Source organism: Pan troglodytes, chromosome 16, assembly GCF_028858775.2.
Source record: "Pan troglodytes isolate AG18354 chromosome 16, NHGRI_mPanTro3-v2.0_pri, whole genome shotgun sequence".
NCBI classification, from domain to species: domain Eukaryota; kingdom Metazoa; phylum Chordata; class Mammalia; order Primates; family Hominidae; genus Pan; species Pan troglodytes.
In genome coordinates, this window is record NC_072414.2 from 92,331,926 (window position 1) to 92,345,598 (window position 13,673).

Genomic DNA, 13,673 nt, shown 5'->3' on the forward strand with positions numbered 1-13,673 from the left:
TTTGCCTGGCCTTAGAAAGGTCTTTCTAGCCTAATAACTCTCTGTGAGTATTTGGATAATGCTCAAGAAGATAGATACATCCGATAATTCCAAACTAGAGAAATCATTTTTAAGAACAATAGTTGGGAATACAGTGTGAAAAACATCCACCTGCGATTTAAATGGTTTTGAACAGGAATGCAAACAGATGGAGTTACCAGGCAATTAAATTTAAACAATTTGACCAGTGTGCTTTTGAATTTCTGCCTAATGTTAATGAAACAATGCTTAGAAAACCAACGTAACTAACTCTTGCAGATGCTGACTGAGAATGGGATAAGATCCTCAGAAATAGAAGAGTGCAGTGGCTGGACATGAAAGGGAGACTCGCCAGGAGAATATGCAAATGTGCTTGAGGCTGGGGAAAATCAGAGAAAGGTCAAAGAAAGGGCAAGGGAAATGTACACACTCCAGCTCTCCTTCTCAAGGCTTCCAGACAAATCTCAGATGAGCACAACTCCAGTTAGCTTTTGCCCCGCCCTACCGTGTATATCACCACAGGATGTGCAACAAAAGCCGCTGGAAAGAAGAACAGAGCAACTAGATTGCAAACTGCCTCCCATAGTGCCTCTAAAATGTCTGAATGGTGAAATAGGTTAGTTAAGCCACCCTCCAATGATACCTATGATCTGCACATTGCTTGCTCCGTAGTAAAATCCCAGTACGTTTGGATAGAATAAAGCATCCTTGAAAAATGAATCTACAGAGTTATAAGTTTTAGACAGAGGGTTGGGGCCAAGCTAACAACAAGGAACTAAATTTTCCCCTTTGACTCCATGAAGATGATTGTGCTGGTGGCAAGTTCATGCTGGTGGGAAGACCATTTAAACTAGAGCAGTACACTGTACCTGAAAGAAGCTCCCTCTCTGATTGACATACTTCCTTCAGAGACCATTGAAAATTGATCTGCCAAACTTCCAATGGCTTGGTGAGGTTTTTCTCAACTTTCCAAACAATGAGAATCAGTCAATGTCAGTACAGAAATATTTTTACCAGGAAAAAGTTTTTGCTGTTGTTTTGTTTTTTAACTTTTTTTTTTTTTTTTTTTGAGATGGAGTTTCACTCTTGTCACCCAGGCTGGAGTGCAATAGCAAAATCTTGGCTCACTGCAACCTCCACCTCCCAGTTTCAGGTGATTCTCCTGTCTCAGCCTCCCGAGTAGCTGGGATTACTGGCACTCGCCATCACACCCGGCTAATTTTTGTATTTTTAGTAGAGATGGGGTTTCACCATGTTGACCAGGCTGGTCTCGAACTCCTGACCTCAGGTGATCCTCCTGCCTTGGCCTCCCAAAGTGCTGGGATTACAGGCGTGAGCTACCGTGCCTGGCCTGTTTCATTTTATTTTACAGTCAAGTCTGTTCATATTGGTTTATTTGCAACCCAACTCCTTGAAGACAGCAAATAGGAGTACTGGCTGCCCTCTCCAATGGGCAACTGAATTCAGTATAAAGATCAAGAAAATGCCAAACACATGTAACTCAATTCTCCTTGAAAACCAGAAATGCTGGCCTGAGAATGAGTTCTTAAATGTAGGGTTTTCAAAGACAACAGTGTGGGAAAATAGCGCACTACCCCAACAATCACTGAGCACCACTGTGTTGCTCAATTGTTTATGGGTAAGCTTGCTTGTTTATTTTGAGACATCATGGGATAGTCTGAGGTGAATGTTCTCCATTGCTAAATCAAAAGCCAACCATGGCAGCAATATTGCAGAAACTTCTCAGAGAGTTCCCTGGACCGAGAGCTTCCATGGTGTGTGCTTTTTAAAAACATCTGCAAATTCTTCAAAACTGCTCCCATCAAGAAATGGAGTCTAGTTTTCCTTCCCTTGAATATGAGTCAGATTTAGTGACCTGGTTCCAATGAAAAATACAAGGTTGGAAATGACGTGATGTGACTACTGAGGCTGTTTATGAAAAAAGATGCAGCGTCTCTCTAGCACTCTCTTGAAATGCTCACCCTTGAAATGCAGGTGCCATGCGATGAGGAGGCCGAGGCCAACTAGAGGGGCTGTGGGTATTCCAGCGGACAGCCCCAGCTGAAGTCCCAGCCAATAAGCACAAGCAGCATCAGCCAGCTGATTTTCTTATCTTCTTTCCTTCTTTCCTTCCTTCCTTCCTTCCTTCCTTCCTTCCTTCCTTCCTTCCTTCCTTCCTTCCTTCTTTCCTCCATCCGTCTCTCTCTCTCTCTCTCTCTTTCTTTCTTTCTAGATGGAGTCTTTCTCTGTTGCCCAGGCTGGAGTGCAGTGGCACAATCTCGGCTCACTGCAACCTCCGTCTCCCAGGTTCAAGCACTTTTCCTGCCTCAGGCTCCCGAGTGGCTGGGATTATAGGCATGTGCCACCACACCCGGCTAATTTTTTTGTATTTTTAGTAGAGATGGGGTTTCACCATGTTGGACAGGTTGGTCTCGAACTCCTGACTTCAGGTGATCCACCCGCCTCGGCCTCCCAAAGTACCGGGATATAGGCGTGAGCCACCGCACCTAGCCTGATTTTCTATATATGACTTCAGCCATGTGTTGAGGACTCTAGACACTATGTGACTGCCCAGCCGCCATATAACTGTAACCACACAAGAGACCCTAAGTGAAAATCATCTAGCCAAGGCCAATCGACTCCTAGAACCATGAGAAATAATAATAATAATCAATAAATGTTGTTGTCTTAAGACAGAGGTCTGCAAACTATGGCCTGTGGGTAAAATTCAGCCTGCAACCTGGGTGTATGTTTTCGTACAGCCCATGAGCTAAGTAAGTATGGCTTGGTACATTTTTAAAGGATTATAAAACAAAATAAAATGAATAAAAACTTGCAAAAAAGATCATAGGTGACCCTCAAAGCCTAAAATATATATTCTCTGGCCTTTTAAAGAAAAAGTTTGCCCACTGCTGTCTTAAGCCACTAGACTTTCAGATGCTGTGTTATACAGCAACAGGCAATTGGAACGTGTAGTGCCTTTAGGACATGGAGAACTGAGGGGCAAATGCTGGATTGATAGTGTCATGAAAGTCACACTGAAAAGCTATGCCCAACTGTCATCAGCAAGTCAATATTATTCTATCAATAATTGCTATCATTCTCTCTCTCTCTCTCTCTCTCTCTCTCTCTCCCTCTCTCTCTCTCTCTCTCTCTATATATATATATATATATTTAAAGACAGGGTCTCACTATGTTGCCCAGGCTGATCTAGAACTCCTGGGCTTAAGTGACCCCCCGCCAACCTCAGGCTCCTGAGTAGCTGGGACTATAGGCATGCACCACCATGCCCAGCCATTACTAAAATTTCACAAACACACTTGCTCAGTCAAAGTAAAAGTGATGGTAATGATTTATCAACCAAGGAAAATATCTGAGACATTTATCTTAGATTTGATTCTAGTTGAACTTCAAATTCTGAGATACTCATTAATATGTTTAATTATAGTAGGTAGTATTTACCGATTCTTTACTGAGTACCAGACATTGTTCCAAACTATATAAACTAGTTAAGCCTCATGCCAACCGTTATTTCCATTTTACATATGAGAAAACTGAGGCACAGAGAGGTGGTATAACCTGTTCAAGATCACAAAGGTCGTAAGTGTGGAGTCAGGATTTAAATCCAGGATGGACTCTCGCATGTAGCAACTTAACCACTACACTCTGTTGTTCCTCTCCAGAAAATGCCGAATACACATGGTCTAAAGAATGCAGCTGGCTTCCAGGAAAGGGCATTGACCTCTCTGGCTGGATTTCCCTGGATGCCAGCCAAGGGTGCTGTCTATACACTTAAGAATGAGGCCTGGAACTTGAGTCTCCATCCATTTCCCCTGCATCTAGGCTCTTCAACAGCACTAAGTCTTCTGTTTGGAGGATCCCAAGTTCCCAGACTAGCCCCAAATTATGGTTGGTTAAAAGCTGTTCCTTCCAAACCATCTAAGTCTTCCCCGCATGTTACTCTGGTTTCTGTCAATCAACACATGGAACATTATGCTTCCCAAGGAAATGACTGTCATGGGAGATGTAATATATGCTTTTCATTGCTGGTCTGTGGCTAAACAAAATCAACAGACTGGTCGAGAGCCAATCATATCGAAAGGATACTCAAACCATAATTAGAACCAGTGGTCATAGAGAATGAAATAAACAAGTATCAGTTTTCCTTATCTGGGAAGTGGAAGTGATAATACTCATCCTTATGAGTTATTGTGTAGACTAGAGCCAAGATATGGGAAGGACCTAATCCAGTGTCTGGCATTCAAGTAATGGCTATAATTATTGTAACACAGAACATACCTCTCTTTTAGAGAACTGGTGATTGGACAGTGACTTTTCATTGAGTGACTAGAAAAGCTGCTAATCACAAAGAAAGGTCTACATTCATGAAACAAGACAGAGTAAGAGCTGCTGCTTGCCCGTCAGGTCACACATTTTCCATTTCCCGTTGTAATAAGCCTTTTCCACACCACAGAGTGTTGTTTTAATTATTTATAAAAATGGCTCCATCACATTCTTTTCTCCAACTGCACTTGACACAAATAACTGGAGACCCACGTATGGAAAGTGCAATGCCCTGAGGGTAACCATGCGCTGAGGCCACCTCTGCACACTGACCAAAGGCAGGGCACATCACCGGTCTACTCACCAGAAAGGAAAAACAATGAGGCGGCTGATGAAAAATATGGTGGAGAAGATGAAAAACAGGGTGTTACAGGTCTGCGTCCATCCAGCATAAGAAAACATCTTAGCAGACTGCAAAAAAGAAAGAAACTGCAGATAAAGTGACAATAGCCTACATTTTTAAAGTTAAATTTATAAATGAAATGATATGAGGTCTGGGATTTGCTTCAAAACAATCTGGGTGGAAAGTAGGGGGTACAGGTGGGGCAATAGATAAAACAAGACTGGCCATATTGATAACTGCTAAAGCTGATGGGTCCATTATATGATTCCCTTTATCTTGCCATATGTTTGACATTTTGCATAATATAATGTTTTTAGAAATATATTTAAATGCCTGTAATACCACTCATGTCTTTTGAAAACACTTTAAGTTAGCATAATCGATTTTGGCATGCACTTCATGTGGGCATTTATTTCATATCTCCATTTAACTGGGAGGAGAACTGGACTGAAGAAAGGCTGGGACAAGTGGGAAATCCTGAGCTGGGCTGGGAATGCTGCAGTCAAGGAGGCTACTTCAAGGCAGATGAGGGAAGAGGCAAAGTTGGGAGGCAGCTCTCGGGGTCCTGAACTGGTTGAAATAAAGTTTCAAGCATTTGATCTTTCCTAATTCTTTTATGCTAGTCTATACTGCTCATATTATCTGTGTTGAATAGAAAGAACTGCAGAAAGGGTTGCTGAGTGTGGTAGAAGACAGTTAATTGATAAGCGCTCTCTAGTGCATTATCCAGCAGTGTCCAGGGCTGAAGAGGGAAGTTTCTGGTGGGAATAGAGAGTGGGAGTCTGGGAGCAGGAGGTGGGAGGAGTTGCTGGGGCACAGATCACTCTTCTAGGGAACGTGGCTTAGACTTGGGCAGTTTCAGAACCAACTTCATCCCAGAGGCTCAAGGCCCTTCCAGAGCAAGAGAGGCAACACATTTACATTCCAGAAAGGGTTCACGTGGCATCTTTCATATTTTGCCATACTACCAAGGGGTGAGAATATGGCCTGACTGTGGGGTTGGCAGAGGGCCCCCAGAGAACAGCTTCAGTTGCTGACATAGAGAGGTTGGTGTGCCTGGTCGGTGGGAGACGGGTGTGGAGAGAAAGGCCCACATTCAGAGTGACTGTAGTGGAGTGGGAGGCTGGTGGAAGGATCAGGGGCTAGCTGGGTGGGAAGCAAGGGATGTGCACAGGCATGGGAGAGGATCCCTGTGAGTCCATTTGTGAGGGTGAAGTAACACACTTTTGGGCAAAACATACACAGAACATATTCTGGATTGTGTAATGATGAAATGGTAGACAGCAGCCCCTTTGCTTGCTAAGTATCAGTCAGGATATTGGGTCCTGGATCCAAACTTGACCATGTGGAAACTTAGAGGTTCAGGAAGATGAATGAAGAAGTCAAAAAAGGTCACTTACGAGTGAGAATGGTAGATGTGAAGGCTGTTTTTTCTCCAAAAGAAAGAGCTAAGAAATGACCCAGTGTCTTGAGAAATATGAAAGATGAATAGGCACCATCTCAAAGAAGCCAGGTGCAAAAGTTGTGCTATGTCTGGGTTCAATTAGAACTTGATTGTGAAAACAAACCCTAAAACGCACTATTCAAGTAAGCCATGGGCTGTGCACCCTGGGAGAACATCACAAATAGGCCCCTGCCACCACTTAATATTTTGTCTACCACCAGCTGATGGGAGGTACCAGCCTTGCTCATCGAACCTCACATCAGATCATGACTTGATTCTCAATCATTAGCAACATGAAGCTGTTCTTAAAGTTTGCCCATGAGGGAACCTCTAAGATTGGACAGTTCATTTTTCTTCTTCTTCTTCTTTTTTTTTAACCTAAGGACCTCAGAACGTTTTCAGGTAATAATGAGCTAAACTTCATCACATACCCCAATGGACAGATATGACTTCTCATGTTACAGCTGGGGCTAGAAAACAAAACAATAAGTGATTTGTCCAAGTTACTTAGGGAATCATGTCACATCAGTGAAAGGGTGGGGAGGGTGGCAGGGCAACCCCGTGTTTATTCCCAGGGTGAACATCTAACTCCCCTTTAATAACACAATGAGGCTGTTTTTACATTGGACACACACCAAAGGCAATTGAATATGAGGGTTTAGAAGCAACAGAGTCGTATAAAATTCTTAAGTCGGGGCCAGTGTGGTCTTAATCTTCTGTCAGGATTACTGAGATACGATCAGAGAAGGAGGTAATTACACCAGGGAGGGCTGCATCCAGACAGCACCATACAGAAAAAAACGGCACAATCCTTCTCCTGCTAAGTCATTTGTTGCCCTGAAGCACATATAATAATCTTGACCTTTAGAATGGGATTTACATGTCTAATGATGATTACATACAGGGTAGAAACAAAATTCTGTACGCAGAGGATATTTTAATAGTGGCCAGTTGCTTTGAAATGGCTGCAACTGACTTCTGGTGGCTTCTACAACAGGGTCTGGTAAATTACAGTCCCCCCATGGGCTAAAGCCGATCAGCCCTTAAGAATGATTCTCACGGTTTTAAGAGGGTATTTGAAAAAGCAAAAAACAAAAAACACAGAAGAATATGTGACAGAGATCATACGCAGCCCACAAAACTAAATTTACTATCTGGCCCTTTGCCAAGAAGTTTGCTAAACCCCAACCTAGAAGAATAAGATTCTATTAAATTTAATTTCTTCCATAGCGACCTGTATTCAATTGTTAGCCCTTCAAAAGTAATCCCAAATGTGAAATGTGTTAGCGTCATTTCCCCTGGATTCATTATAAATGAGTATATTTAAACAAATAACTCAGCAGTTCTGGGAACTGTTGCTCTAAATACAGCAAGAGATCTGGCAGAGAAGGGGACAATTCCATCACTGCCTGGGGTCAACAAGAATCAAAACAGAACAGAAACAGGTCCAGAAAACAATCCCAATGTGGCTTTGTTTCTTCTATTTTGTGTGGGGTGAGATTAGGAAGACTCTTGTTTTAATGTTGACTCCTTCAGAAAACATTCTAAGCCCTCTTCCTCCCTTAGAAAATGAGGGCCTTAAAAAAAATCATCTTACACTCCTTAAAGCAAGGGATTGGGCTCGGGGAGGGGAGGGTGGGGGAGTGTGAACATTCAACGGGTATTCAAGCATTGGCCTAAGTGAATAGATGGTGCCATCCAAATTTGGGAATCCTCAATGTCATAAATCCAAGTTTTCCTTTTAGAAGATTAGAGTCCATTCCTTCTTCAAATATCCCACCTTACTTCCTGAGTGGGCATGTGCATGCAACCTTCAGAAGTGGAATCCCACAAATTAACATCTCTCTAGTACCATGGAGAAGGATTGAAAGTTAAAACTACGAGGTTTCATTTCTGTAATCTTGGAGGATCTGGGAATCTAGAGATATTCTCAGAATTTGGGTGTTTTCAGGACACAGAGCTCTGCTAAATTGCTCACAATTACTTCTGTGAGCAGTTACAGAAACCCAGGACATGGTATTGTCATTAGTTTTTTAATGGCAAATGTTTACCTCCAGCCAAATGTCAGCCACATCGTGTACAATCATCACGAGGGTCCCACTGCGAATATAATTAGCACACCAAGAGAAGCTCATCAGACTAATAGCAGCCAGGTGGTGGATGATATGAGCTAGAAAATCCTGTAAGATGAGGGAAAATGGAAGCCATTAAGCAAATGCATTTATTTCCCAATCACTGGAAGAGATAATCATAATAATAATGAGACCAATAACTTACATCTGCATGTTTTGACATTTATAAAATGCTTTTACTTTAATTCCTAAACACAATCTTTGTGAGGGAGCTAAGACATGTATTATTCTTGTTGATGAAATCATTTAACGTTGAGATACCATCCCACACTGGATATATGTATACACACACACTGCCCCCCAACACATAATAAATGCATACACACACAAGCATATTCCTGTGTACACCTACAGTTATTGTTTATCCCCTGCCTATTCCCCAAAAAGAAAAAAAGATTGATATAATAAATCTACACAACCATTAAATAAGTTAGTGCATATGAAATAAGACAATCTAGCCTAAGGAAAGCTACTGTCACTGAGTATAATAAAGACTTAAAGGTTTTCTGCAAAGAAAATATACAAATGGCCAATTCACACATGAAAGCATGCTCAATCATTAGCCATTAGGAGAATTCAAACCAAAACCACAATGAGATATACTTCACACCCACTAGGATGGCTATAATAAAAAAGATGAACAATAACAAGTGTTGGCAAGGATGTGGAGAAACTGGAACTCTAATACAGTGCTGGTAGGGATGCAAAATGGTGTAGCTGCTTTGTTAAACAGTCTGACAGTTTCTCAAAAGATTAGACATAGAATTACCATATGGCCCAGCAATTCCACTCTTAGGTAGAATGAAAACATATGTTCATGCAAAAACTTGTGTATGAATCCACAGCATTACTCATAACAGCAAAATGGAGGAAACAACCCAAATGTCCATCAACTGATAAGAGGATGAATAAAATGCATCCATCCGTACAATGGACAATTACTTAGCAATAAAAAGTAATGATGTACTGATACATGCCATAACATGGATGAACCTGGAAAACATTTCAGTAAGTGAAACAAGACAAACATAAAAGACCACGTATTATATAATTCCATTGATATAAAATATCCAGAAGAGGCACATCTATACAGACAAAGGAGATTTATGGTTGCCAGGGGCTGGGGAGGTTGAGAGAAACGGGGAGTGACTGCTAAATGGTATAGAGTTTCTTCTTGGGATGACACAAATGTTCTAAAATTGACTGTGATGATGATTGCACAACTCTGAATATATGTTAAAAACTACTGAATGTATACTTTAAATGGTTTAATTGTGTTATACGTGGATATCTCAATAAAGATGTTTAAAAAACTTAAAGATTTCAGCTTCCTCATAGCCAAAGTAAATACAATACCAATAATAGCTCAATTTATTGAGCGCTTGCTGTATATCAGGAAGTTTCTTTTTTTTTCTTTTTTTTTTTTGAGACGGAGTCTTGCTCTGTCACCAGGCTGTAGTGCAGTGGTGCGATCTTGGCTCACTGCAACCTCCACCTCTCAGGTTCAAGCGATTCTCCTGCCTCAGCCTCCCAAGTAGCTGGGACTACAGGCATGTGCCACCACACCCGGCTAATTTTTGCATTTTTAGAAGAGACAGGATTTCACCATGTTGGCCAGGATGGCCTCGATCTCTTGACCTCATGATCCACCTGCCTCAGCCTCCCAAAGTGCTGGGATCACAGGCGTGAGCCTCTGCACCCAGCCTCAGGAAGTATTTTATACAGATTAACCTGTTTAATTCCCACAACAAACAGAGGAGATAGGAACTATTTTTAGCTTCATTTTATAGATAAGGAGATCAAGTTTAGAGAGTTTAACCAACTAGCTCAAGATGTTAGTGCGTGGTGAAGCCGGGAATTCAAACCCAGGAGACCTGACTCCAGGGCCTGTGCTTTAGCCACCTCCCAATAGCTTTATGTTTCTGAAGATACATCTTTATAAGACATTTAACATATATTTATATTTAATTTTTAAGAAGTTGTTCAATGCACCTGTAAATAATAAAAGGGAAGTCAACTACAGCAAAATCAAAGGTGGGTGAAATACATGATCAACCTACCTGTATATAAAGACTTTCTAAAAAATGATTATTTTCAATTCTATCCCTTGAAAAAATGACTCAACCAATTAAATTTTGATGTATTCCTAGCCTAAAGTTAGTATAGTTAATCTACAGCTATTATTGAGTTACATGGAAATGGAGATTATTTCTATCAGATACTTTCACAGTATGTGCTTATACTTAGATTTCTCATGTCTTAAGATGTCCAGTTGACTGCAGTGTGTCCCTCATAATGGCCACCATCACTCAACACAAATATTTAATCAAGCTAAACTGGTTTATCTAATATTAAATATCATTGTATTTACCATACAAATTTTGCTACAAACCAGCCTTTTACTTACGGTGTAGTTTATGAGGTATATGCCAAGAGAATTTATCATTTGATCTGAATTGCTTACATATACGACAAAATCTTATGATTGCATTCAGGATTTAACATGGTTTGCTGGATTAGTAATTAGGAATCAGTAACAACCAAACCATTCCTAAAATACCTCACTTTGTGACTTCAGAAGTGGCATTTAGCATGCCTGTGACTGAGTTTCCCTGCACATAAAGCAAAGCTAATAATGCCCGAAGCAAGGTTTCCTCATAAATATATTTGATGAATTAATGGAAAAATGTTTTCAATGTCTTTGTAAATATCAAAAAGTTGTATATGAAGTGGTTTTGCAATCAACTAAAAGATGTGGTTGCAGAATTAATACTACTAACATATTTCTTCTTTGCACTGATGGACATTAAATTCCCAAGAAACAGACATATAAAGGAAATGTTTTTTTCTTATTGAACAGAGGTGGAGCTTCAAAGTTAAAGTTTTTATAATGTTTCACTACAAATGTTTACCAAGGCACCAAAGCATGAGTATAATTAGCAATATTTTATGTACTATAAAGCACACAAAAGCAATGAACTTGACCCAAAAACACAGAAAAATACAACTTAAAGATTAGAATTTGGGGCAGGGAGATGGGAATTTTTGAAGAAACTGATAAAGAAGCTTTGTAAATAAGACACTTACCTTTCTCTTGACATCAAAGCCAAGTCTAAATAACAGAGACCAATAAAAACTCATTTCTAAAATGTAGTACCAGTACTGGGATGGCAGCAGTGGCTGAGGAAAAGAAGAGTATTCATTACTTTAAATGCCATCATAGAAGCAACTCATTTTAATGCACTAAAACTTCCTTTTATACCTATTTATATCCCACCAGATTCCATAAAATAACATTGATTGATATTTCAATTTATATTTCAACGAAGGAATTAAAGATAATATTTCAAGGCATTTTATTTCTAAAAGGGTAGAGACAAGTATTCCAAACCCAAGTTGAATGTTTCGTTTAAAAAATTAAATACAACTGCCACAGGTGTAAATGCCTTCAGTTTATTCAGAGTCAAGTTTAAATTTTTTAAAAAATTAAAAATCTTTACTTAGGAACAATGGGAAGTCTTTTCTGCTGGTCCTACAATTTACTTTGATTAATGTTTCTTGAATATTACTCAAAATCTGATGTCTTAATCTCTTTTCTGGTGACAGGCTGGTGGTCAGAATTAGCCCATTCTAAAATGGGACAGTAATAAAATATGCATAATTATTTAAGAACTCCAAAAATATCTTCTGAATAAAACAATAAAATTTTCATAGCTAGAATTTTCTTAACAATTTTATAGTGGGAGTGGTGGTGTTTATTTTAGCTAAGTTGAGACATTATATTACTTAGTGTACCCAATGAATGTTGCCTTCTGATATCTAAGCCCTTGTGCAGTCTCCTCCAACACTGACTATGGACTTGATCCTGGTCTTTGGTCAAGGAGACATAAGCAAATGTGATGCATGCAGAGACTTTATAAGTACCATGTAAGAAACCTGAGCCATCCTGCTGAAGAGGCCACAAAGAAGAGAATCAAGGTGCTGATCGCCAATGCTATGAATGACGTCACCTAGACTTGAGCCATTCCCTAGCCGGCCTCCCAATTGTCTGAAAATGCATGAATGAACTCAGTTGACACCACATGGAGCAGAAACACTGCCTAGCTGAGCCCAGCCTAAATTGACAATCAAATCAAGAGAAAATAAATGGTTGTTGTTTGAAGGCACTAAGTTTTGGGGATGGTTTGTTATGTACCAACGGATAACTGATACACCTGACAAGATATGAGTAAGTTGGAGACAGAAGATGATAAGCCTGGGGTTTGGTCTAGCTAATTCTTAGGTCCCTTATTGTCTAATTTTATTGAATTCCTTAATGCTGAGGCTAATGTATAACGAATTTTTTTGGTCAACTCCTCATCCTTGATAAGGCCATAAAAGAATGAGACAGCGTTTCTGCTTTATTCTATGACAGGACTGTATGAGACTAATCCTCCTATTAAGAACAACTTAAAAATCTGGATAAAGGACAAGAAAGAATGTCTGTTTGAAGACATCAGAGAGCAAGTAGGGCATCCAGAACCTGTGGAGTCAAGTTCCTAAAGAGAAGAAAAATGCACTAGAGGAACCCTTTATTTCAAGTGAATCCTGTTTCTTGAGAAGTACTGTAGGCCCTAAGAATAAATTCAAAGAAGACCATCCTATACATATCATAAATTCTGCATATGCCAGTTTATAAGCAGTATGGAGCCCAGAGACTAAGAAACAGCAGAAGTTAAGCAGTAGTGGCTGTAATATCAGAGTACTAGGAAGCAAACTGGTGTTCAGGTTGACTAAGGAAAAGGAGTCATGGTAAGCACTGTAATATTTTATTTGAAATCATTGAAAAAGAATACCCTAGAATATGGGTAAGTTGTGAATATAGTTGCCTTCACAAAGACTGAAGTCTACCTTGAATCAGCTCAATCAAGGATTAAAGGTGATCTGCCCTGTTCTAACACCTAACAGAAGTGAAAGTAAGTCCTCTGTGAAGGAAGATAATATCATCCTGACCATCTATACTTTTTTGTATACAGTGTCTGTCATTTAATCAAAAGCTATGAAGCATAAGGAGACAGAAGCAAGAGAGAAAACAGATCCACAGGTGGTCAAGAGATGAGACTAATCAGACTTTGACTTTAAAATAACTTCAAAAACAGCTCAAAAGAAAATTTCAGTAGAGAACTGGGATCCATTAAAAAATAAAATAAAAATTTGAGAATCAAAAAATATAATAACTGAAATTAAGAATTCAAAAGATGTGTTTAATAGTAGATTAGACATGGCTTAAGAAAAGTACCAGTGAACTGGACAACAGGAAAGTAGAAAATATCCAGAATAGTGAAGTGTCTGACATTTTACCCTAGTTGCAAGCTAACAAGTTAGTTTGCCACAAGTTCCATGAACGCTGGTA

At 39.8% G+C, this 13,673-nt stretch overlaps 1 protein-coding gene across 23 annotated transcripts in view; it reads right to left on the minus strand.

Annotated features, from left to right (window-relative positions):
- The window catches only part of CERS3 (ceramide synthase 3), a 145,768-nt gene that overhangs the window by 64,442 nt on the left and 67,653 nt on the right, over nucleotides 1-13,673 (minus strand). For all 23 annotated transcript variants that reach the window (XM_063794416.1, XM_063794413.1, XM_063794408.1 and 20 more), the window contains 3 exons: nucleotides 11,369-11,461; nucleotides 8,201-8,329; nucleotides 4,667-4,773 (listed from right to left, as the gene is read on the minus strand). In XM_063794416.1, the coding sequence (XP_063650486.1) occupies nucleotides 4,667-4,773; nucleotides 8,201-8,329; nucleotides 11,369-11,461 (329 nt within the window). The remainder of the gene's footprint in view (nucleotides 1-4,666; nucleotides 4,774-8,200; nucleotides 8,330-11,368; nucleotides 11,462-13,673) is intronic.